Raw genomic sequence first — 26,899 nt, 5'->3', positions numbered from 1 at the left:
TGTAGATAATATCGTTTGTTAAAAAATAAAAAATAAAAAATAAAAAAAACCGACCACTTAGTACTACAATTTAGTGGTATTGTTATTCACTTATAAGTGAGAGGTCTTAGGTTCAATTCTCGCCGAAGGCGGGTTCGAACCACGTTATTGCTAGCCCATTGTAACGCTAAGCCTAGTTCCTCTACTTTAGTGTAAATAATATCGTTTGTTCCACAAAAATAAAATAAATAAAATAAAATAAATTTTACCAAGAAAGGTGCCGTTCTGTTTAAACGTGTGAACTTTTCCCCTGTTTCTTCCTCGCGAGGCCGCCAGAACCAACTCTGCAACTGTACACTTTTGTTCTGAACTTCCTGATAGACCCCAACTTCTTCAGTTGCCGAAATGCCCCTCCCGAAACATCATATTCACAAGCTACCTTCACTTCACCGGTCCCCCTCCGACGCCGCCCTCGCCGACAAGGCAATCACCTACCTCAAACGCCACCCTCAACACCTAACTTCTCTATCTTCCCATTTTACCCCAGAGGCAGCCTCCTGCGTCCTCCTCAAGTCCCAATTCGACCAAACCCTAACCCTAAATTTCCTCAACTGGGCTCGAAACCGCCAATTCCTGACCTTCCCATGCAAGTGCCTGGCGCTCCACATCCTCACCCGCTTCAAGCTCTACAAGTCCGCTCAATCCCTCGCGGAGGACGTTGCCCTCAACACCGTCGACGATGGGGGCAGTTTGGTCTTTCAGTGCCTCGCTGACTCCTTTCATAGCTGCAATTCGAGCTCGGCGGTCTTTGACTTGGTGGTGAAGTCTTACTCTCACTTGAATTTCATTGATAAAGCAATGAACATTGTTAGTTTAGCTAAAGTTCATGGATTTATGCCTGGTGTGCTGTCGTATAATGCAATTTTAGATGCAATTATTAGGTCGAAAGGGTCGGTTAAATTTGCAGAAGAGGTGTGGAGTGAGATGATTAGGAATGGGGTCTCTCCGAATGTGTATACTTACAATATTTTGATTAGGGGTTGTAGCGGGGCGGGGAATTTGCAAATGGGGTTGTATTTTTTCGGTGAAATGGAAAGAAATGGCTGTTTGCCGAATGTGGTTACTTATAATACATTGATTGATGCCTATTGCAAGTTGAAGAGGATTGATGAGGCGTTTGAACTGTTCAGATCGATGGTGTTCAAGGGTTTGGAGCCGAATTTGATTTCTTATAATGTGGTAATCAATGGCTTGTGTCGAGAAGGCAGGATGAACGAGACAATTCAGGTCCTTGATGAGATGAAAAGAAAAGGTTTTGTTCCTGATGAGGTGACTGGTAATACACTCATTAGTGGATATTGCAAGGCAGGCAATTTTCATCAAGCACTTGTTTTGCAAGAGGATATGCAGAGGAATGGCTTGTCTCCAAATGTCGTCACATATACAGCATTGATTAACGCCATGTGTAAGGCTAAGAATTTGAAACGAGCAATGGAGTTTTTTGATCAGATGCGTATTAGAGGACTTCGTCCAAATGAGAGGACGTATACTACATTGATTGATGGCTTCTCTCAACAGGGGTTCTTAAATGAAGCTTACGGTGTTCTGAATGAAATGATTGGGAGTGGATTTTCACCTTCGATTGTGACTTGCAATGCCCTTATCAATGGATACTGCTTATTAGGGAGGATGGAGGAGGCCATTGGAGTTATACAAGACATGATAGGTAAAGGTTTGTTCCCTGATGTAGTAAGTTATAGTACTATTATAACTGGGTATTGTCGGCATCAGGAATTGGAGAGCGCATTTCGAATGAAGCAGGAGATGGTGGAGAAGGGTGTATCACCTGATGCAGTTACCTATTCATCACTCATTCAAGGTGTCTGTCAGCAAAGAAGACTAGTTGAAGCTTGTGATCTGTTCCAAGAAATGTTAAGCATGGGTATGCGTCCTGATGAATTTACGTACACAACCTTGATCAATGCTTACTGTGTGGAAGGGGACTTAATCAAGGCTCTAGAGTTGAATAATGAAATGATACGAAAAGGTATCTTACCTGATGTTGTTACATACAGTGTGCTTATTAACGGACTTAACAAACAAGCTCGGACAAGGGAAGCAAAGAGGCTTCTGCTCAAGTTGTTTTACGAGGAGTCTGTTCCCGATGATGTCACATATAATACACTAATAGAGAACTGCACTAATAGTGAATTTAAGAGCGTGGTGGCCCTTGTAAAGGGATTCTGTATGAAGGGTTTGATGAAAGAAGCAGACCAAGTTTTTGAGACGATGATTAAGAGGAAATACAAGCCTAATGAGGCAGTTTATGATGTTATTATACATGGTCATTGTAGGGGTGGAAGTGTTCAGAAGGCATATAATCTATACAAGGAGATGTTGCATTTCGGTTTCATTCCTCATACTGTGACTGTTATTGCGTTGATTAAAGAACTTTTCACCGAGGGAATGAACAAGGAATTGAATCAAGTCATAGGGAACATGCTTAGAAGCTCTCAGGTTAGTGACGCTGAGCTTGCAAAACTACTCGTTGAAGTCAACCATAAAGAAGGAAATATGGATGCGGTATTTAATGTGCTTAGCGAAATGGCCAAGGATGGCCTCCTTCCAAATAGTGGAGTAGCAGCCTGTGCAGGGGGGTAAATAATGGCAAACATTCTCTTACTGAAAAGAACAAAAATGATGGCAAGCATTCAAGCTGATTGCGATCTTTTTGACTGACCAAGTGAATGAGGAAGGTGCATGTTGAAGTGAACCTTTGAGCTTATATATTGGTCAGTGATTGAGAACGGAATTGAATTCTATCACCTTTGTTAGAGTATTGTCGGACACAACATTAAGGGAACCAGTGGTGGCTTCTGCCAGCGAGGCCTATTCACCCAGGCCTTCAGCCACCTTTTTACGAAGATTCTTCAGTTATGCTCAATGTAAGTAACATTTGTGACATTTATTCACAGAAGCCTAATCACTACACTTTCCTTCTTTTCAGAGTTATGCTCAATGTAAGTAACATTTGTGACACACAGTATTGATTTATGTGTAGTTTGCATTTGGTTTCGAATGCTGTTTGTGGTGGACAGCATATTCGAACAGAAGTTTTGAAGCTTTCTGGAAATGCCATTTTGTTTTTAATCTGTACTTTTTTAATCTGTACTCATGGATCAATTAAGGGAGGCTCTCACTAGATCCTCTCACAACGTCTGGTAGCGGTTTCTTCTTGGTTAGGTATCCATGTCTGTCTTTCACTCAATGCATTCTGTAATGTGTGCTTGTGTTCAGCTGCAAGTGCACGCAGAGACTATATAACCAAAGAATCTACCACGCATGGTGTTGTTCTTGGTCAATTTATGACATTGTCATCTTTCTTCCTCGTATTTACGTGCACTCACGATTTATTATAGAACTTTACGGTCTCCGTTAACAGAGTTTCAGCGGTTAGCATCAATTTCTTACTACTGAATCTTTCTGTTGTAGGTAGACTCAATTTCATACAAAAGCACAAGCAAACAAGAAAGTAGTAAGTTTTCTCGTCGCTTGAAAGAAACTGAGCATTATGTTTCGCTGCTTGAGAGGCAAGGGATGTGGATTTCAAGGCTTAAAACTTCATGTATTCATGGCAAAATTGCTCGTGCAACTATTTTGTTTGTTTGATGAAAAGAAATTGAAAGACGCATCAATTTTGTGATGAATTATGAGCTAATGTTGATTATCTTATGTTGTCCCTGCTTGTGTTCTTCTCTTGACATTTTGTCTTGGCAATGGCAGCTTTTGAATTTATGTTAATGGAAACACAACAACTTGTGACCTTCAACTTTCAAGGTTAACTACGATTCAACGCACATCAGTTCAATTGTACGCAAATTAGTCTACTTCTTGCTTCAATATAAGCGAATCTTCCGAAAAGCGTACAGACCCCGAGAACAGAAACAAGAACATCAGGCCTCTTAGCCCTTACTGTGGATCAAATGCACCAAAGAATTACTCTCATCAATATGATAATTTCGACATTAACATTGCAAGGTTACGATGCACAAGATTCTTCCTAAAGACTACCTACAAGGATTTCCGTCGAAATCGGACATATTACTCTGATCCCCTTCATCTTCTACGACTAGTGCTAAACACACACACAAAATGCAGTACACCTGATGAACCACTAGTGGATTTCCACTCTTTCCCCCAATCTTGTAACTTCACTACCAAGTCAGTCGGCCCCAACAACTATCTCAGTCATCACATATTTAGCTTAATTCAAGTACTACAGCCTAAAACCTAAAACGAACAACCAAGATAACATTCAAACGAACATCCTTACATAGAAAAATAAAAGGTTTGAGAAGCCACCCCTTTACCCTGAAAGGATGCGTGTCTTATCTCGACGAAAGCCTCTGATGCAAATCATCTGCCAATGCTTGCCTCAAGCTTTCCCCATAGTAGTAAGAATCCTTCTCGCTTTCAAGCACCCTGGGCGGCGGCCCACTCTCATCCGGGTCCTTCCAGAGCTCTGGTTCAGGCTCCCTCGCAATTTGGCACAAGTTATGCAACACGCAACAAGCAACAATGGTCTGAGGCACATGATTAATACCCACATTGAGGTCCTGTAGAATCTTCCACCTCCCTTTAAGCAGCCCAATTGCCTCAACCACAGCAGACCTCCCCTTCATAAGCATTCCGTCGAACAGGTTCTGGGCAGGAGTCCCCATCCCATTTGGCGAAAAAGGTGTCAGCATAAAGGACATCAAGGGGTAGCACCAGTCCCCAACAATGTAAGGCCTCACATGATGACCCCTCACATTGATTATCTTCTCCCAAACATCGCCGGAAGTCAGCTTATTGTACAAAAGACTATCTCTGAAATGGGTGGCGTCGTCTGTGCCGCCAGGGGCTTTCACACACACATCCCAGAAGATTTTCTTGTGATCCGCCACGACCTCGAGCAAAACCGAAGGGTATCCATATCGGCATTTGTAGTTTCCGGGCAAATTGTGCTTATGGAGCTTGATTGGGCTGCCGTCAATGGCGCCACACATGTTGGGAAGCGACGTAAGCTCCTCGAAAGCCTGGGTGGTTTCGATTAGCCTGCGGCGGGAGATGGGAATCTTGATAAACTCAGGGTACAGCTTGGTGGCGAGGAGGCGGGTGACCATGTTGGTAATCTTGGAGACGAGGTATGGATCGAGGGAGTAGCGGGAGGCGAGGGTTTGGGCGGAGAAGCCGTGGGAGAGGCGGGAAAGGACCATGGCGACGGCGTAGTCAGAGGGGAGGGAGAGATTGGAGAGGGCGATGTGGGGTTTGAGCTTCTCGACGACGGTGGTGAAGACAGGGTAGGAGAGGCCGTAGAGGGACCGCCATTGGGCATCGCGGAGAGGGGCTTCTAGGGACCAGATGTGTTCGGTGGAGAGGGCTCGGAAGGCGGAGACGGAAAAGGCGGATGCGGCGGCGGTGTCGGTGGAGGCGGGGGGTGGGTTTTGGGATGAGGAGGAGGAGGGTTTGGTGCGGGAGGTGGCGATGAAGGAGAGGACGGAGGCGATGGTGAAGAAGAGGAGAGGGGCGGCGGAGGAGGAGGCGAGGAGGGAGGTGGGGGTGGGGGAGGAGGAGGTGGTGGGGGAGGAAGATGCGGCGGCGGCGGTTGTGGGGGTGGTGGAGAGGAGGGAGGTTGTTGGGTCGATTGAGTTGTGGAGATGGAGGAGGTTTGACAGCATCAGGAGAAACGTTTCATCCATTTTTTTTCGATTGGAGTGTTTTCTTTTCCAGTTAGAGTTTATCACAACCCTCTGAACTGAAAGAAATATCTGCACAACTTCCTCGAGTTTGGAGTTCGAAGCGAAATTAAAACATTTCTTTTTTCTTTTTCTTCTTTTTTTTTTTTGTTTTTTTTTTTTTTTTTGTGGTGCGCAACATTTTAATTTTGTTACTCAAAAAAACATTTCAATTAAAACTTTTTTACAAACGAAACCATAACGTTGATGAGTTAAATTCAACTTAATTTGCCATTTTAATTTCTAACTTAAGTTAAAAAATATGCATGAATTGGGCTAAAAGGTTATAGGCAGAGGTTAGAAGGCCGGCTTCAATAGATTAGAACAATATTTGGCTCCCTATGTATATGAAGGTAAGTTACTTTTTATCATCATTGAAAGATCAGAAATTCATTCAATTTGTGACTATGTTATAAACTAAACTTTATAAAACGTAAGAGGAAAAATGTGTAAATGCACGTGTGAATAAGACGCTAGAATTTTATTTACATATATGAATGTCTTTAACTGCTTAAGTTATAAGTTCTTTAAGGGATAGGACTATTTGCTTACTTTTTGTTGTTGTTAAGATTAGGGGTGGACATAAAAACCGTAAAACAATGAAACCGAATCAAAATAAATTGTAAAAAACTGTGTTGACCGAAAAAAAAGTAAACTTAGGTTCAAGAACTGGACCGAACTGTTCATACCGGTTTCGGTTCTTATCTTGGCAGAATCATAAGATCCAGACCGAACTGTTTCTTTACTTTTTAAATATCTAATTCACTTGGCCCATTTCATATATAAACCCAAATGAAATTTAATTAATCCAAGCCTAAAAGTCATAACCAAACCCTAATGTTTAAAGAAGAATTACACATAGAGTATACTTTTAATACCTAATTATATATTGAGACAACATTTTTTAAACATTTCAAAGAGAGACAAAAATTAATACATATGTAAAATGACATCATCAGTGTATTTTTTTTTTTTTTTGGAGTGTGAGTTACAAAAATACCTTTATATTTGAAAAAGGTGGAGGTGCATAAACCCTAACTAGGTGAGTGAGTGAAGCAGGTGCATAATCAGAGAAGAGAGAGAGAGAAAAGATGATCCAATTCGAGAAGAACCACAAGAAGAGAGGCGTGGCGCCAGTCACAGTATAGGCAAGCACCGCACACATTCTAGCGGTCACAAACGCCGGAGGCATGCACCACCACCGGATCTGGGGTATTTCAATAAGGTTAGTATGACATACTTTCACAAGCTCCGCAACAAGTTTTACTGCCCCATCATCAACGTCGACAAGCTCTGGTCGTTCCTCCCCCAAGAGGCTAAGGACAATGCGCTGCTCATTGATGGGACTCAGTACAACTTCTTCAAGGTCATGGGCAAGGGGCCAAGATTGTCTGCCCTCTCATTTTCATTCCCTTCCATGCCCTCCTATTTTTCTAGCCATTTATTTCATGTTGAGTTAATTTAATGCTCCAGATTTTGCCACCACCATTGATTTCATGTTGAGTTAATTTAATGCTCCATATTTTGCCACCTCACACATTTTCGCTCTCATTTCTTCCTCTTCGCTTCTGCTGCTGCATTCACAGACTGAAACATTTTTACTCTCAGCCCACAGTTTTCGTTTTGTTTTGGTTTGATTTGTTCTCTCTCTCTCTCTCTTCCCCTTCTCCTTTTTCACCATCCCATTATGGATCTCCTCGACTCTCTCACCACCCCTTTTCCTCTCATCTCCTTCTGTCTCATGGATTTCTTCTTCTCAGTCTCCCATTGATTTCTTCACCACATATGCCTCTCGATTCACAATCGCCACAGTTCCCCAGTGTTTATTTCAAATTTTTTTAGTTTTCTCTAATTTGTTCATCCCCAAATCGTGACTTTCAGATGATTAAATTCATAAATTTTTATTTTTTTTCCAACACTCCACCATCCGCAGCCGCTGTTTCATCAAAGCCCATCTCCAACGCTTTGCCGCAACCAACTCTGACCGTGCCCTTTTAGTTGGGTCGTATCCTTCTGATTTCTTTTCAGTGTCTTTTGATGACTCAGATGTGTTCGGGGAATGTGTTGAGATTGCGCCACCATTGAAATGCCTTGAACCGTCGATTGAAGTTGACCCCTTCTATAGGCAGTTGCCGGATTTCATGTCTGTGAGGTGGTTAAAAGGCCCTGCTGCGTACACCAAGATTGTGGGCCGCTCCGTTCGCGGCCTGGTTTGCTTTCGCAAAAGAGGCGAAGGGGAGAATGGGGATATTGCTTTCTTGGTCTGTAAATGCAGAAGCGAAGAGGAATAAATGAGAGCGAAAATGTGTGAGGTGGCAAAATCTGAAGCATTAAATTAACTCAACATGAAATCAATGGCTAGAAAAATAGGAGGGCATGGAAGGGGATGAAAAATGGGAGGGCAGACAATCTTAGTCCATGGGCAAGGACATGTTGCCGCAGCACCAACCCGTTGTTGAGATCGCCATCATCCTCTGCTACTTCCAGGGAGATAGAGTTAGAGATTGAACGGACCAAGGAGGGGCAGGATGTGCCAGAATCGGTTCCGAATGGAGCGATGCAGGTTGGAGAGAAAGTAGCAATCTCCCAGGACTCATGCATTCTCTTTGAATTTTCAGTTGGGATGGCTCTTCACCTCGAAAAGTGTGGCTTTATATATGAGGTAAAAATTCATCTGAGTTTTGTGTTTTTTTTTTCTTTCATATTTTATGACTTTGTTAAATTTTGATGATTTTTTGAGATGGGTTTCTAATTGGTCGTGTAGGCAGTGTTCAAGCTGATAAAGATTGCAACAGAGCCAATTTTGGAGCAGTACATAATTGAAAGAAATTCATGAGAAGAATGATATGTGCACATCGCACCGTATGCTCACTTTGGATCCATTGTAGGTGCCAATCCTGTCCTAGATTGTTTTCGGTAATTAGGACTAGTATGTGTTGCGTATAGCGCTAGTTTTCACGTGATTGTAGTACTAGAGCGTATATCATTGTTACACCTAATCATGTTCATGTCAGAATATCTCTACATGAACTCGTGTGTCAGCACTTGTCGATGAGCACTCGATATGATATGTTTACTTACGGCATGCACTTATTTACGAGATATTGTGCCTTAATGAATTCCTGAGATATTGCAGGCTACGGTAAGTATTTTCTTACTCTACGTAGTATGTATATTCTGGAAACTATACTTGTTTTACAGCGAGGGGTTATTATGTTTTTGAAAAGGTTTTTACAAAGTTTTATTTTTAGGCCCACTCACCTTTGTGTTTTGCCCCTCCAGGTTTTAGTAGCTGAGCTTTCGTATTGACGAGGATTTGTAGCAAATCTTGGTATTGGAGATTACCTTAATTCTCAATCTACTCTATTGTACTTTACTTATGCTCTAACATCACGTGTGAAGTGGGTTCATTCCCGCTCACAAGCGCACTCTTATACTTAGGAACTTTTAGGTTTAAATTTATTTACATTTTCCACATCACTACACTTTATGGCTTCGTCACCCACCTGATGTCAACCAACACAACTCGATCCAAAGTCCAGATGGACATTCCAGGTCAGGGTGTGTCAGTTTGGTATCAAAGCATAAGTTTGGGCAGTATTGCGTTCATCACGCGCGTGATGTAAACATTCTTGGTTCTTGAACCTAAACGTCGAATCTTGCCACCTCATCGAATATGAAAAATGTATTGGCTTTTTCTAAGTTTTGGGCATCTTAGACGACTTATCGATCTTCTAGAAGAACATTTTGCCGACCACCTCTAGACTTTAAACAAAGAACCTTCTTGCCAAGGAAAATCTCAATTCAGAGACAAGTTTGTGACCTTGAAGTAGGGCTATTGTATCAGTAATTATGTACCATCAAAGACTTTACCAATCAATCCCATCATTATTCTCCAGTCATCATTACCAAACCTTTAGAGATAGGAAACCAAGAATAGTTTTGATTCCTTGGAAGTACTCGTTAGTATACCACCTATCAAAATTCCTACGAAGTTATAGTTTTCGTCAAAATTTCCAGAAATGTCCCGAATGACAATGTGGTGCTAAAGGGATAGCATTTGACGGAAAAACATATGGGGGACAGTCACTTTGGGTCCCTAATAGCACTAATCTTTTTAAACACACAAGTGATCGTTCCAGATCTTCAAGAGGAAGATCGACTTCTGTTTAAGTCCGTTCTAAAGTAGATTATTAGAAAATTCCTTTTTCAAACCTCAAAAAATTCTAACCAATACTAGTTTCCACAATTTCTTTCGATGTTATACTCGTCATTTCAATGAGTATAGGCATAACAATATGAGTTGTTTACCTTCGAGTAGCAGAAATCGCAAAAGCAGTAATCAATTTTCCCTAGAATCAACAAAATCAATTCATAGAACTAAATCATTACCAATCATCCAAAACCATCCACCCAAGCGGGCTCTAACCTATAATCAGCCTACAGTGACGCTACTAATTAATGAAACTGTCCGATATCCAGAAGTTGTCAACCAGTATTCAGGTGGTATGATTTTTGATACCAGACACATGTACTAGTATTTGGGAGTGATACCTTTATGCCAGAATGCCGGTTCATAGTTTCAGGGTAACGAACAATATCAAAATATTAAGAGTATCATAAATCCGTTAATTAACGATGCGACTAATAGACTGATTAACAGCGATTACCTGAGCCGAAGAAATTTAAATCGTGGAAACTTAGGAGCAAGCATTTTAGGAGGACAGTAAACTCGCAGTTGTATTAATTATTTTACCCATATAGGTAACCAGAACATTCTTGACCGTTCATCCTTGTGGTCACTTCCACCGACAAACATTATAATAGAAGCACGAGTTAATTTTCCATTGTAAGAGCAATTTGATTATCAAGAAAGCCATGAAGACCCATTAGTGTGTGTCGTAGAGAAAGGAAGTAGTATTGTACGTTCCAATGATGTATACCTTTGGTGTCAATTCACAATTTTCACCTGGGATATCACCAAATGGTAAAGTGAAGTACATTATCGATCCACTTTCTCGTGCAACAGCAATTTTCCTGTGTCTTTTCGAACAACTCCTACATCATTGAAAGAACTTAGTTACAAAAGCATACCGATTAGGAGTTTATTCAACCAAACACCTTATCTAGGGAACCTCGAACCTATTTTTGAAGGCGAAAGATCGAACCTTAGGATCGTACCTAGATTTTAGCAACCCAATTGGGTGACAATTAAAACCATTAATACCCATACTTCGAATTGTTGGTCTACCCAACCAACTTTTGGAACTCAAGTTTCTTCCGTAGCGAATTCGTAGTGGTCTTATTCACGACTTTCTCATCTACATTGGCAATGAGACTAAATTCTCTAAACACCAATGGTCAGCTTATACCAAATTCTTCAAATTTTTAACTTGTTTAGAGCGAATACATTTCTTGGGAGACGTGTTCTCAGTGGACGATATTATTTTCTTTTTACCAAAAATATTGTAGTAGAATAAAGTTGAAATTTTCACGAAGTGCTGTGAAATTCACGAAATCTCTGGTCTTGTCGATTTTATCGACAATTTGTTAGCGATTTTTCCACTATAATGTTTTTCCTCACCTATTGACTGAGGAAAGTTAGTTTAGTTTGGGATGTTGGATATGAATAAAGTTTTAACAACTGAAGTGTTGTCTCAATCAAGCACTATCCTTATACCTTTTGATGACATCAATAATTTTGAACTTTACAGTGATGTTCACTGAATGTTTCGGCTATGTGCCGATGTAGCGTGATGTGTATCGCTTATGTGAACCGTATGAAATAAACCATCTTACTCATGACCTGGAATTAACAATTACCTTCTTTACTTGAAAATCGGATGACATTTCTCTATAGAGAAACATGTCCAAAAATCTTCACCAACCTTAGCTTTCTCAAATACATCTTCATTTGAAATAAGCCGAATTTCTATCAACGACGATGGAAGAACCAGATTAACCTCTATGCTTGTATTATCGTGTATTACCCCGGTTATGCAAACGTAATTATTGTTACAGTAGTAAAAGACATATCTACCCTTGAACATCTTTAGCTTGTCCTATCTCATTCTAGTTGGGATTCACGAGTATCGATTTGGCGTTACTTACAAATGATTAAGAATCATTCGAGTGGTTATAATCACTTCCTGTATCTGAATGGAGTTGGGAAATAACACCATAAGCTCACAGTACGAGGTATCTTGTATATTATGATGATTATAGTTTGACCCTCAAATTCTTGAGTGTTCTTTTGGCCTTATCGACATAGTTTTTTGCTTAATCCAAGAGAAATTCATTATGAAGATGCTTGCTAAGGCTTTGTGAACTACATTGTTTGGGTACTTGGTGTGCATGTCACTACTGTATCTCTTTGTGATGCGCATTTCACTTTCAAGTCTTGGGAAGTGTTTTTTTTTTTTTTTTTTTTTTTTTTTTTTTTTTTTTAAGGCCATGTGTACTAAGTCTATGTCTAGTACCACATTTTCACCCTCAGACTAACGCCCAATCGAAACGAATTATCTAGACCTTGGTGGACATGTTGCGTTTATTCGTTCTACAATTTTAGTATGATTATGAATGACACCTATCTCTATTAGAGTTGCGTGTAACCACGGTTACAATTTTCAATTTTGGTTATGGCACTATTTGAGACGTTATATGAAGATTTCATGCATATCAAATGATTGACTGAGGATTATTACGAACAGGTATTTGAATAATCGAGATTACAATTTAGGAAATTGTGTGTTATTTGCGTTGTCTCCCGAGATGGTAATACGTGAGCGCGGTCGAGACACTAATCAGACGATTTATATGTATGTCCCAATGAGGGGCAAGATGGTAATTTTGCGCCCTCGAGAATTTGTTGCTTGCTTATCGAGACAACAATGTGTTGTTGGTATTACAGGCTACAGACTGTAATATCGATAACTTATTCATTGGATTCATTAAGTAAGTGGGCAAGTAGGTCCGTTACGATAGTATTTTTATTTATTTATTCATTTATTTATGGTTTGGGCTTAACCCAAAGATATTACACATGTATGTTCGGAGTGCGTGACGCAACGAGTGTGTAGGTGAAAAATATTCTATGTTTAGTTTTAATTTCAGTATAATTATTTTAACTTTACATTATTATATATACGTATTTTGACGGGATGTTATTATACATATATATAAATATTTTTGACCTTATGTTTTTATAAAAAGTATTATATAATAGTATTGTATTGAAGGAGAAGGAAAGTATGAGTTTGGAGGCATGAAAAAGGAAACATTGCAATCCGATCGCGACGGAACGACATTCTCTTTTACGATTTTACTAATAATTGACGAAAATGCTGCTAAAGGCGAAGATGTTGACTTTTGTTGACCGGCGTCTTGTGAGATGTATGAAACATTCTTTTGGCGTATCCTCGTAGTGCTCATCACGACAAACATGTAAGTGTAAACAGAATCAAAATCAAAGCTACGGTTAAAATTTTACAAAAATACAAACGTAAAGGGCGTTTAAGTAATTTCACGCTTGCAGATGATGTTTTTGTAATTTTCTATTTTTTGATCTTGTTTGGTGAGCCAGTGGGGCCAATACCCCACTCTCCTCCCTCATATTTCAAACCCTCTTTCTCTGCACTCTTTGTGCAACACAAAACAGCCAAGCCTTATCGCCATCTGCGATCTCCGGTGAGCCCCGGCTGAACCACTCACTAGTTACAAGCCTCACAACAAGCCATCAGTGGCCTTGATGTTCCTTCTGCCTTTAGAAATATTGGATGACCAGGAAGCCGAAACCACCATTATGACTACTTTAACTAGCCACATCAATGGATTTCATCAACCTTCTAAACAAGGAACTAGGACTTCAAGCTGCGAACTCAAACCAGCCATGAAACTTGCATTGTACAGTGGCTCTATCACTGTTCATTCCCTTTCCCGACCATAGTGAGCCTCGAGACCCCTAAATCTTTCTTGTTTCTAAAATGGTGATTGGATGACGATGTAATGCAAGAAGCAACCTGGGAAAAATTTCCCAAATTTCTGGAAAATTAGGATCCGTGGCCATTTCACCACTTTCAGACCATTTTCCCAGCCAACATCGGCCACGATTGGGCTTCCAATAGGTATAGTCTTGTTCCCTATGTTTCTAGCTTCACATTGGTTTTTGAATTATCAAATTTGGTTAAGAATTAAGCTCGATAAAAGCTCTAGAAGTCGGACCAAAAATTTGCAAAATGCAGGCGAAAAAGGCGAGTATCGTCGTACTCGTAGACGCCTGGGTGCGCGTGAGGGAGCCACTGCGAGTTGCGCGTACGACGGCTCATGGAGGAGCCCGAGGTCCCTCTTTAGGTTTCTCGACATGCAAGACCTAAATCCACCCTCCGTTTTCCAAAATTCGATTGTTTTAAAATAGTTTCTTTATTAGCCGTACTAACGTGTTTACATAAATGGTTTCGTTTCTAGGCGAAACACATCGCAAGGACTCTCAATGCTATGAGATGGGTTCGACTCGACGACATGATCTGTGAGTGGGTCTTTTTTTTGATATATACATATATTTGTTTGGTTTCCATATATATATATATAATAATGAAGTTTCTATATTTAATAATGATTTGTGAGTGGGTCTTTATAAGAAATGACGTAGCGAAGATAATTAGAAAATCATTATAAATCTCACATGATGCCTTAATTTAGGTTTACAGCTGAATAATGTTATGTTGACTAGAATTATTGAATCACTGTGGCATGACTATATTTATGTTATATGTTCATCATTTGCTGCACTGGTGTTAGTACTCACCTGGGTCAGGGCTAGTCTTTCACGTGTATGTGCACATCACACTGTATGCTCACTTTGGATCCATTGTAGCTAATCCCGTCCTAGATTGCTATAGGCAATTAGGACTCGTATGTGCTACGCATAGCGCTAGTCTTCACGTGATTGTAGTACTATAATGTATATCATTATTACACCCTGTCTTGTTCATGTTAGAATATCTCTACATGAATTCATGTGTCAGCACATGTCGATGAGCACTCGATATGATATGTTTACTTACGTCATGCACTTATTTACGAGATATTGTGCCGTAATGAATTCTTGAGATATTGCGGGCTACGGTAAGTATTTTCTTACTATACATAGTATGTATATTTTGGAAACTATACTTATTTTACGGCGAGGGGTTATTATGTTTTCGAAAAGGTTTTTACAAAGCTTTATTTTTAGGCCCACTCACCCTTATTCACCTCTCTAGGTTTTAGTAGCTGAGCTTTCGTATCAACGAGGATTCGTGGTAAATCTTGGTATTAGAGATTACCTTCGATGATATAATTCTCAATCCACTCTACTGTACTTTACTTATGCTCTGACATCATGTGTGAAATGGGTTCGTTCTCGCTCACAAACACACTCTTATACTTAGGCACTTTTAGGTTTAAATTTACTTACATTTTCCACATCACTACACTTTATGGCTTCATCACCCTCCTGGTGTCGGCCAACACAGCTCGCTTCGGAGTCTAAGTGGACATTCTGGGTCAGGGTGTGTCAAAACCTCTCATGCTTAAACTGACATTATTGTTTTTTTTATTTCTTATTTCTTCCTCTCTCCCCTCTTCTTTTTTTGCACCACATCTCTTTCCATTTTCTTCAGTTCTTCTCTTCTTTATTTATTTTTTCTTCAGTTCTTCTCCTATCCATTATCCCAACACGTAGCCGCCATCTAATAATACCCGAAACATAAGTTTTGTGACATCCCGTCCCGGAATTATCGGAAACGTACGTGTGAAAAGACTGTTTTGCCCCTAGTTTGCTTTCGTTATGTTTTTGGTTGCTTTGTGTGGTGTGGCATGTGTTGGGCCACACACACACACACACTGTCACTCTCACTCTCACTGTCTTTCCTTGTCTCTCTCTCTCTCCCGAGTCTCTATCCTTCTTCTTCTCCTTCAAACTCGTACGGACACACACACAACTACACTAAAACATCACAGATCGAGGGAACCAAGACCACCATCGTGCTTGTGAGGCTGAGAGGAGTCCAGTGGTGCCATTTTCAGGTAAGAACTTCGACGTTTTCACGTCGATTTCACAAGCTCCGTTTGGGGTACTATTCATGCAAAATTAACCTAGCTAGTTTTTGGGATTTTGAAGCTTGTAGTTGTGTTTGTGAGGTTCCCAGGAGTCTCGGAGTAGCTCGTTGGGTGAATTTGGACGTCGGGATCGTTGGATGTGGAGTTGGCCGAGTTTTGGAGATTTGGACAGGTATAATCTTGTAGTTTTAGGCCTTAAAACTCGTAGGATCGTGTTCTACTAGCTTAGAGCTTTATTTTGGTGTAAAAATCATGAAAAACGGTTGAGAAACGAGCGAGAAAACCCAAGTTGCAGGTTTTCCGGCGACGGCGTCGGAGCCTCGCCGAAGAAGGTGACGGAATATTCCGTCAGAATTCTGACGGAATATTCCTGACGCCGTTAACGGAATCTGTCAGTTTTGACGGAATATTCCTAACGGCGTCAGTTGACGCCGTCAGTGTGCGCCACACGTGCCTGTGCGTGGCTGGCGCGTATGGTCGTGCCTTGGCCGGCGCGTGGCGGCGAGTGCGGCGGAGGAAAATTTTTCTAAAAATATGGTTGTGATCCTGAGGTTGTGTAGAGCACGTTGGTATATTCATTTGTCCATTTTGAGCAATGTATGAGAAGTTATTTTGAACGGAAGGTTATGTGTTTTAAAGTTAACGTTTTTATAGTTAATTCGCATATAGGTGATTCCTATCCCGAGGACGAGCGTGCACACTCGAGGTAGGGGGGCTACGACCCTTCCACATACCAGTGAGTGGGCTTTTGGTTTTTCGTATATACATATAATTCCCAGAAATTAGTATAAATGCTTATTCGTTATATGCCGTTTCTTTTATATAATTGGTTATTATGCATGGTTAGTTGCATATATGGTTATTATATATATTCATTTATACGTTTATATATATAATGGTGATGTGGAGGCACAGGTAAGTGCCAGGTAAGCGTTATTTCATATATGCATTCAATAGTGATTAGAGATGCTTAGAGAGCTCATAACCTGCACCCCCGGTGGTAGTGCTCCCGCCCAGAGTAGGGCACAGTCCTTCACGTGTTGTTCACCTCCCGCACCACACGCTCAGCTTGGATCCAAGTTAGGTGCACAGTCCTGTCGTACAGACCACTATAGGTGGTTCCGACTCGTAGGTGACCCGCGATTATTCGCACAGCCTTCACGTGATCGTAGCACTAGAGCGTTTACATGTATTACACCCAGGCTTGTCGTACAGACCACTATAGGTGGTTTCGACTCATGGGCAGGTTTAGTTGTTGAGATTGAGATTTGAGCTCTAGATTCAGCCGTACAGGTCACTTTAGGTGACTCCGGTTGCCAGTGATAAGTTATTGACACGGTTTATACTTGAGCACTTGCATATTATTATGAGGCTTTGAGCATGACGACATACCTTTGAGCATGATGGCATACCCTTAAGCATATTTGGCATATTTATACCTACGTATATATGTTTATTTTCTGGGAAGTATACAGGTTTTACGGCGAGGGGTTAGAATGTATTTTATGAAATGGTTTTCAAAGAATTTGTTTTTGCCCACTCACGCTTTTGTTTTGCGCCCCTCCAGGTTCTAGTAGCTTAGCGGGTTCGGTGGTTTTCCCAGAGGACGTCCCGGCATTTCTGACAGACACTCACCGATGTAGGGGCACCTTCGGGTGCACTATTGTTGTATCTTTTCTTTGGACTGCTGTAGTCTTTAGGCTCTGAATTCAGCGTCTCACTTACGCTAGCACTTATTTTATCACATTACATATGCTAGTTTTAAATTATTCGTACTTTTATATTATTTCTTTTAGCTTCCGCACTGTGCACATGGCTACGTCACTTCCACGTGACGGCCAGCATGCCCTGGCCTCGGTTGGGGTGTGTCAAGTTTTCTTTCTTATAAGCTCTAGTTGATGTTTTCTAATGGTTTACCAATATCGGATTTTATTTTATTTAAGAGTGTGCAGGAAGTAGCATTGTTAGTCATTAGTTGAATTTATATTTCTTGCTGGCACAAATATGTATGGCATGTTCTAGCTCGGTATTGGGGTGGAGTAGTGGGCATAATAACCAGGAAAGTAGAAGATTCAAATAAAAAAATATATAGGGATATGATCAAGAGACAAACATTTTGACAAATATTTTTACACTTTTTTAAAAACTTCAGATTACAAAACATCCAAAGGTTCATATTCATTCATTAAATGACATGGATGCTTAAGTGGATTTTAACTAATATTAAACATAAAAATATAATTCAAAAAGCATAAAACATGGAAGGTAATTAAAAATAAAATTAAAAAGGAAGAAACCCTAGTTTTAAGCATGCAAACAAGAAAGGAGGTAGAACTCCATTGATTCGAAGTACTGTAACCTCCATCTCCCTCTTTGCCGATGAGGTATGCAACTTTCATAGGATTGATATGAAATTTGATGCCTTCTACAACGAATCAAGCTATTAGTCTCTTGAATCTTTATTACGTAAGCAAAACGTACAAAACCCTAAATCGTATATTATTGTTCATATATGTAGGGTGATTAAATTAGGGTTTACAAAATCTTTTTAGTTTTGTCGATTTAGGTCATTGATGATTTTTCTACTTTTTTTAGCATTTCGAATCAAACAAACAACTTGATTTCATTCGTCTGCGCTTTCAATTTTTTTTTTTATTATAGCAATTCCGTTTCCGCTGAGTATAAATCCAATCCCTGGTATCACCTCTCTCTCTTTTTTTTTTTTTTTTTTATTTTTAAATCATTCCTTTTTTGTTATTTATTAGGGTTCATTTTTTATAAAATGAAAGGGGAGATTTCATCCAAGGCATTGCAAGGAGGGAGATGGAGGTTACAATATTTTCATGTTTTTTTTTTCTTATTTTTTTTAATTTTTTTACGCTAGGTTCAAAGTTTGATTATTGGTTTTTTCAATTTTATCCTATTAGATATTAATTTTTAATTTAGATTAGTATTTTCTTTATTAGTTATATTCCAAATCATCATCCAATTCATTTCATGTTTAAAAGTCTTCACATAACTCTTAATCAATACCGTTGGATGTTATAAGAAGAGTGTAAAAATGTTATTAGGTCTTATAATATCCAACGGTATTGATTAAGAGTTATGTGAAGACTTTTAAACATTAAATGAATTAGATGATGATTTGGATTATAACTAATAAGGAAAACACTAATTTAATTTAAAAAATATATTTATCTGATAAAAATAATAGATTTTTTTTTAATTTAAAAAAAAAAAAAAAAACAGAACCCTAAAAATACTTTAACCTCCATCTTCCTCTTTGTTTACCGATGAGGCCTGCAACTTCATGCCTTGGTTGAAAGTCTAAGTTACGGTTTTATCCTGAGAAGGTTTAAGCACTCTAAGTTTTGACAAACAACTCAATCACTTTGTCACCTCCATAGCAAAACTCTAACAACCCAAGATCCAAGAATGAAGATTTTGAATTTAGTCTTCTTCTCTTCATCTTTCAGTTTCACATTTTTTCTGTATCAGATTTTAACTTTTTTTTTTTTTTAAAAAAAAATTTCAATTTTATTTTACCATTTTTTTTAATTTATATATTCCACATCATCATTCAATTCATTTAATGTTTAAAAGTCTCCACATAACTCTTAATCAACACCGTTCAATGTTATAAGATCTAAATGTTACAATAGAGTATAAAAATCTTTATCAAAATCTTCATCTCTTGATCCTATTTTGATATATATAATTTTGATTAGAATCGCAAACTGATATGAACCGAACATGAATCGTTATAAATCAAAAAATAAGGTCTAGTAATAAATTCGAAGGAAATTGCACTGAACCGTTGATATTTTCTGATTCCGATTTTGGTTTGAGAGCGGAACCGTTCCCATCCGTAGTTAAGATACTGATCAAGGTTTTATTCATTCATGACATGTTTACTTCTTGAAGATAAAATCTCCCGCATCCAAAAAGGCATGTGGACTCTCTAAAAGCGCGACACCTGTCCACTTTACAAGTTTGAACTCCTAAAGTTGAAAAAAAAAAAAAATCGACTCCGAGCCCTGTCGCCACTGTCCAAGACATCGAGAAACGCCTCGTTCGACCGTCCTCCTCCTCCATCTCTCCGCCTTGATCTCCTCCATCGCATCCCCATATTCCCTACACATCTGTATCACACATACGATTTGGAAATTCTTCCATTGATTTCATCAATTTGAATCTACTACACAATTGTTTGCAAGGAGATGTTCAGAGCTACCTCAAGGCTCGCAACTCTACGCAATTCAAGCTGAGAAGGGCGACGAAGCTCAAAGATTACTTTGGATTCGGCTTTGCTCTCTCATGTCTCCGCTAAGCTTAGCCACGCGAATAAGGTTCCGGAGGCGGCGTCGAGGTCGCATAGGAAGGAGGTAAGGGATTTTGAGTGAGATATTTGGTTCTATGGTTCAGTGCTTGGACATGGAGACTGGGTAGAAAGAAAATTGTTGTATCAGAAGAGGAAGAGAAGAATACCAGAGGCGGGAGTCGGCGAGACTCTTGTTTTTTTTGTATTTTATTTTTGTTAATTTAAGAGATAACAGAGGAGTTATGGATTTAAGAAAATTAATAAGACCGACTCAACTAGTCGTCGGAGTTTAACCCGCCAAATGGAATTCCTGTCTCAATCTGACAAATTTTCCCTAACGGGGTCTGGTTTAGGGCTTTTCTCCCACCACCTTCACAACTCCCAATTCGTCGCCATGACTGAGGTATCCTCCTCCGCCTTCAACCTTCTCTTTTTTTTTTTTTACACTAATTTTGAACAGGAAGGTTTCTTGATTTTTTTTCTTCCTCATTTTGATTGATTAATTGAAGAGCAATATTCATGAATAATAAGCAAAACCCGTTATGCGAGTAACAAGATTTACTTAGCTGCTTCGTGTTCTTGCCAATGTTAGAGTTATGGCTGCATTGGGACCCATTTGATGCTAATAGTTAGAAATCTGGGTTGCTAATTATGTGATCCCGGCACGTTTTTTCTGATTTGGGGATAAAAAGAATGCGATTTTGGCTCTGTTTTGATATCTATTGCAATTCAAAGGTTCCGAAAGGCAAAAACTTGTTTGATTTCCAGAAGCATAGTGATACACTGATGCCTGATGGTATAGTTTATTTAGTATGCTGAAAGAAAGCTTGTTCTCGAAATTCACTACTCGGAAGTCTGAAAAGAATAATCATCTTCTTTTTAACATTTTGGGTGCGATTTGATTTGATTTTCAATAATTCCCCTTCTGCTGCGCTGACTATGGCTTGTTTTGTGTATATTATCTTACCTTGTTAGTTTTTCTCCGTTTTCTTCTCTGTTTGCAGTATTGGGTTAGCTGGGGTAACAAATGGTGTGACTTCGGCAAAATCTACATATCGTACAATCCTTCCAGCATTCGAAATCATGAGCTTGGTCAACGACACAAGGATAATGTTGCTAAGAAGCTTGCTGATATGCGAAAAGAAAAAGCCTGCAAAGGAGAAGGAAGAAAAGGAAGCGGAGCGCGCCCTTCTGCAAATTGAAGCAGTGAGTATCAAAAGGTTATTCGAAGTTATAAGTGGTTTTAATATATGTATGAACACATCTATTCGGATAATGGAGGTTCATTTTATAATGGCAATTCTTTGGTGGTAGTGCTTCTCCTCTTTAATACTATGGTTCACTCCTATTCTTGTTCTCATCGATATTGCCATTTTGTTAGCAGTCCGAGAGTAGCTGTTATCAATTCAAAACTAATTATGTTTTCAAATACATTCGAATGGCAAACCAGAATTTGTGAAAAAGTTGAGCACAACTATTTCCTCCACTCCTTTGTCTTATGAATTATGATTTATTGTAAAACTTATGAATTTAGTTTCTTGGTAGACAATTCTTCTTTCTATGAGACACTGACCTGAGAAAATTTTATTTATGCTGATTTTTTTTGGTCCTGAATGTTTACAGAAAGCTAAGCGCAGCTATCAAAAGGATGTGGCAAACTTAAAGGAGGCTAAAGATTCTCGTGTATTTGAGGTTGACGATGATGAACTAGAGAGTAAGCACTGTAAATTTTTTTTCCACGGTTGTTGCAAAGTTAGGGCTACACTATTCTTGCACGCTATGGAATAAGCCTGTATATTACACCCCAATCACTTTGGAGAACCCCGCTTCATTATTTTTGACAATCTGATGCATCTTTTTTCCTTTCTCTGTACTGATATGGAATCAAAAGCTTAGTTTATTCTACTTGGCCATATGGTTTATAGACCCAGAGTACCATGAATGTTGGAATAGGAGTATAGGACTGTTGAATAACTGAACTTCTTGCTGACAGCTCAACTCTTGAACAACTCACGATAATAAGAACATTGTTTAGTTTTTTTATGTGTAGACAATACAACAATCGGGCTGCATGTAAAAAATTTATTTTTCAACCAGAGAGGCTTGAGAAACTACTCTGAGGCAATTATGTTTAGACAATACAACAATCAGGCTGCATGTAAAAAAATTATTTCTCAACCAGCGAAGCTTGAGAAACTACTCTTGAGGCATTTTGCCGAAGAAAGCACTCTACAAGGGAGGAGAAAAGGAAAAAGGAAGGCATGGTTCCTTAAAAGCTAGTGATATTATTTTTTACTTCGTTTCTTTTTTCTAACAAGTGGAAAACAAAATTTCACTGCTGGGTTAGGGATGTTGACCAGGAGATGAAGACATTAAGCCAGTAAGTTATGCAAATTGCCTAGAATGAACTAGACATTGTGTTGTTAGGTTGATCTCTTGCCACCCTTGTCTGGTTTGATAGTATGCCAATAATTGCTGAACAGAAATGAGTATTTCAAAATGTAATAAGCATCTCTTTAGGGTGGTTCATGAATATTATTTGGTACTAAATGGGTCCTTTATTGCTATTTGACGAAGCATGCCTTAAGCTTTGTTGATCAATAGTTCTTGTTTACTTCTTATTTATTGAAACTGATATAACTCTGATTGGTGACAGAATGGCAGTATAACAGCACATCAGGTTATTACTACAATCAAAGTAATGGTTTTTACTATGATACGAATGCGGGCTTCTACTATTCTGATTCTATAGGTATTGACTCACTGGACTTATATTCTGAATATTGTGTTAGCTTAATCATCCTTTTAGAATATGTGTTGTAGTTGATATATTTACTTGAAGAAACACAACAGGCAAGTGGGTGACACAGGAAGAGGCATATGCGAACCCACAGTTCTTAGCAAATGCTGTATATAAAAAAAACTATTTTGAAAATGCCAGCGTCAACCTCAGGTGCAGGATCAGCTACAGAAAACAAAGGTGCTGATAAAGCTCAAAACGGGCCTCCACCTGGGCCAGTGGTTTCATCTTCATTACATCCTAAGAGATCTGTTAAAGGTGCTCCTTCGTCTGTTGCTGTTGGAAAGAGAAAGAGAGATGAGAAGCCAAGGGCTATATCCGTCGAAGAAGCAGCTGCACTTAAAAGCAAGGGAGGCTGCAAGAAGGAGAGTTCAAGAGAGAGAGAAACCATTGCTTGGCCTTTACCAGCCGCAATAGTTTGGCTGCTCTAGCAAGTTCATATCTTTAAGGACCTTCACTCAAAAGGTATGCTTTAAGTTTTCCTTTTCCTTTTCTTTTATTGAACGAGATCTTTCTCCCATCTTTTTCTTTGATCCCCTGCATGTTCTTATTTTTATGACGGAAGGCTGTCGAAATAGAGTTAATGTCTTCTAGTTATTTCATTATTTAGTTTCATCAGTATTTTTAAAGGTGTTTCTAGTGCAACCCTGTTTGGTACACCGTATAAGGCACCGGATAGGACTAATCATACGGTGTACCGTGTTTGGTGACCGTTTGGATTAAATAAGCACCGGATTAAATAATCCGGGCCCACATTTTTTACCCGATGCTTACCTGCTTAGTAATACCGTGCAAATGCACGGTACAAATTAGTCGGGCTTCGGTTGGAAAGAGCAATCTTCCTCACCATCTCTTCCTCTACAGGCGCTCTCCAGTGCTCTCCAGGTGCTCTTTCTTCCTCTCCAGGCACTCTCTCTTCCTCTCATCCCAGGTTCGTCTTCTCAACTTCTTCTTCGTTTGAATCACAGTACTTTTCAGATTTCTTCTTCTAGGATTCCGCCCCTCCCTCTATTCTTCCCCCTCCTATTTTTCTTGCAATTTTCTTTCAATTGATTGAATCTAGTTATCATTTTCTCTCTAATTATGCAATTGATTATGTAATTTTGTGTTTTAATTAGAATTTTTGAATTTTAGGGTTTTCTATTGGGGTTGAATTTAGGGTTTGTTGTTGGTGTTGAACTTACAATTTTAATTCTCTGTGTGTGTGTGTCTGTGCTTGCAATGTGCGCAGATAGTGTGTGCAGCGTGTGTGTGTGTGTGTGCAGCGATGTGCGCAGATAGTGTGTGCAGCGATGTGCGCAGATAGTGTGTGCAGTGTGTGTGTAGCGTGTGTGTTTGTGCAGCGTGTGTGTGTGCAGGGTATTGAATTTTGAATGTCTATTTTTGTATTATGTAAAACAAAGTACAAGGAAAGCTCATATAAATGAGCGGAAGAAAGGAAAAGAAACAGAAGCAGAAAACAAGGAAAAGTAAAGCAGAAAACAAGAAAAAGCAAAGCAGAAAACATGGAACAACACTTCCTTGATTTATGCTTTACCAACAACTAAAGGTCTAACAACTAAAGCAAGGTGGAAATCTAACTGTCACCACTATGACAACTATGACAGCCATACTTAGTTGTTAGACTGCAATGTACCATACATACACCCATGCTTGCCGACTAGGATTTAGGGTTAACTTAGACTAACCCTAGAACTTCTTCCAATACTCCCCCTCAAGCTGGATCAAAGGGATCAATTGATCCGAGCTTGGATAGGAGATGATGAAAAGTAGTAAATGCCAGTCCTTTGGTGAAGATATCTGCTAGCTGATCATGACTGCGCTTCCTTCACAAGAAACAAGGTGGTGGGGAGAATGAAGGATCAACCAGTCATGTTGACAACAAACCAGCTGCTCTACTTCGGCAGTTTGCTGGTTTTTTGGCTGGGAAAGAAGGCGTGACACAACAAGATATTCCAGGTATCTTACGATCCTTCTCAACTGCGCTTAAAATAGGTAATATGCATGATTATTGGATTATAGATTCAGGAGCCACTGATCATATGACCAACAAGTCCACAAATCTGTATGATTTTAAAAGACTTTCACGTCCATCCCAAGTGTCAGTTGCTAATGGCAAGGGTGCCATGGTTGTAGGGAAAGGAAAAATACATTTGATCTCTAGTAATGTCGAGTCTGAGGCCCTATATGTTCCTTCATTCCCTTTTCAGCTTTTATCTGTTGGAAAAATCACAAACGCACTAAACTGTACTGCCATCTTCTCTCCAAAAACTGTGATTTTTCAGGATATCACCACCAAGAAGATGATTGGTGAAGGTTTTTTTCTAAACGGCCTTTACTATCTTTTCCAGCATGTTCAAACTCCCAAGGCTTTTCAAGTCACCTCAAGCCTGATTCAGGAACAACTTTGGCACCGACGCCTTGCACATCCTTCTGATAAAGTCCTATCCTTTTTGTTTCCAAACCTGTGCAAGGTTACAAGTTCTTGTGAGGTGTGTCATTTTTCTAAATTCACTAGGTTACCTTTCACCTCCTCTCTATCTAGGGCTAGTAATCCTTTTGAAATCGTGCATTCCGATGTTTGGGGACCAGTTCTAGAGTCCTTTGACGGATACAAATACTTTGTAACCTTTGTGGATGATTTCACAAGGATAACTTGGTTATATCTTTTGAAATTTAAAAATGAAGTGTTGGAAGTTTTTCAAGATTTTCATAGACTTGTAAACACTCAATTTGCTTCAAATATTCATGTCTTACGATCAGATAATGGCTCCGAATATATGTCCCATAATATGTCTCATTATCTAAGCACACATGGCATACTACATCAAACCAGTTGTGTTGGAACACCCCAACAAAACGGGGTAGCAGAAAGGAAGAATAGAGACCTACTTGAAAAAACTAGGGCCCTGATGTTTCACTCGAATGTGCCGAAAAAATTCTGGTCTCAAGGTGTTCTTACTGCTGCATATCTTATCAATAGATTGCCCAGTAAGGTTTTGAATTTTAAATCACCCTATGAGATCCTAAAAGGCAGACAAATCGATTTGTCACACTTACGAGTGTTCGGATGTACATGCTTTGTTCACATTCAAGCACAAAAACGTGACAAGCTAGAACCACGGGCTGCTAAATGTGTTTTCTTGGGCTACTCTTCCACTCAAAAGGGTTACAAATGTTACAATCCCGCAACTAGGAAAATGGTTGTTTCAAGAAATGTAAGATTTGAGGAACCAATGCCTTACTTCACTCAACCTCTGGACTACTCTCAAGAGGGGGAGAACATGCTTGACTTGTTTCCAATACCATATCCATGTAAAGAAGACGCAACGGGTGTCATAAGGGACCAAACACTAAATGAGGTCCATTCTCAGTCTCACAACCTGCAGAACACACCACCAGTGGCACCTGATGAACTTATCTTATCTGAACCCTCAAGAAGTCCTTCCAACCAAGAGACTGCTCAACTACCAGTGGTTCAACCTCCCACAGTTCGTCGAAATCCTTCCCGTGAGAGGAGACTCCCATCCAAGTTAAATGATTATGTAACTTACAATGTCAGGCATCCCTTAACTTCTGTTATTAATTACAGCAAAGTGTCACCTTCATTTGCTGTATTCCTCAATATAGTTACTGAGACCTATGAACCTCAAAGCTTTCAAGAAGCTAAATTACATAGCGAATGGAGAGCTGCTATGGCAGAAGAGCTTCAAGCTCTTCACGAAAACAACACCTGGACCATCATGAAGCTTCCTAAAGGAAAGAAGGCTGTAGGAAGTCGTTGGGTGTACAAGATCAAGTTCCATTCAGATGGCACGATTGAAAGACACAAGGCTTGATTGGTTGCTCGTGGATTTACTCAGACTTATGAAGTAGATTACAAAGAGACCTTTGCACCTGTGGCAAAGATGAATACAGTGAGGG

General features: G+C 39.5%; 2 protein-coding genes and 1 pseudogene across 4 annotated transcripts; 2 read left to right on the top strand and 1 right to left on the bottom strand.

The window, feature by feature from the left end:
- The first annotated feature begins 264 nt into the window (after nucleotides 1-264).
- Nucleotides 265-3,902, top strand: LOC103948733 (pentatricopeptide repeat-containing protein At5g39710-like). Of its 3 annotated transcripts, none has more exons than XM_009359791.3 (3): nucleotides 265-2,924; nucleotides 3,476-3,514; nucleotides 3,763-3,902. In XM_009359791.3, the coding sequence occupies exon 1, from the start codon at nucleotides 385-387 to the stop codon at nucleotides 2,638-2,640; it is 2,256 nt and encodes a 751-aa protein (XP_009358066.1). In that variant the 5' UTR covers nucleotides 265-384; the 3' UTR covers nucleotides 2,641-2,924; nucleotides 3,476-3,514; nucleotides 3,763-3,902. The 3 variants fall into 3 exon arrangements, with proteins under 3 accessions (XP_009358066.1, XP_048424390.1, XP_009358065.1); XM_048568433.1 differs by having other exon boundaries at nucleotides 3,472-3,514; XM_009359790.3 differs by lacking the exon at nucleotides 3,763-3,902 and having other exon boundaries at nucleotides 3,472-3,718.
- A 61-nt stretch (nucleotides 3,903-3,963) lies between these two features.
- Nucleotides 3,964-5,855, bottom strand: LOC103948792 (protein ALP1-like). Its single transcript, XM_018647839.2, has one exon. The coding sequence runs from the start codon at nucleotides 5,718-5,720 to the stop codon at nucleotides 4,368-4,370; it is 1,353 nt and encodes a 450-aa protein (XP_018503355.2). The 5' UTR covers nucleotides 5,721-5,855; the 3' UTR covers nucleotides 3,964-4,367.
- Nucleotides 5,856-19,936: 14,081 nt separating this feature from the next.
- LOC103939090 overlaps nucleotides 19,937-26,899 on the top strand; it is a 14,306-nt pseudogene continuing 7,343 nt past the window's right edge.

This window comes from the organism of the source record quoted next, unplaced genomic scaffold (assembly GCF_019419815.1).
Source record: "Pyrus x bretschneideri cultivar Hongxiangsu unplaced genomic scaffold, Pyrus_bretschneideri_v1 Contig10, whole genome shotgun sequence".
Lineage (NCBI taxonomy): Eukaryota > Viridiplantae > Streptophyta > Magnoliopsida > Rosales > Rosaceae > Pyrus > Pyrus x bretschneideri.
Note: the sequence above shows the minus strand (reverse complement) of the source record. Positions and strands in the feature narration are given on the sequence as shown.

Excerpts from the sequence above, each read along its gene's own strand:
- LOC103948792 (XM_018647839.2), bottom strand. The coding sequence starts at position 5,720 with ATGGATGAAACGTTTCTCCTGATGCTGTCAAACCTCCTCCATCTCCAC.
- LOC103948733 (XM_009359791.3), top strand. The coding sequence starts at position 385 with ATGCCCCTCCCGAAACATCATATTCACAAGCTACCTTCACTTCACCGG.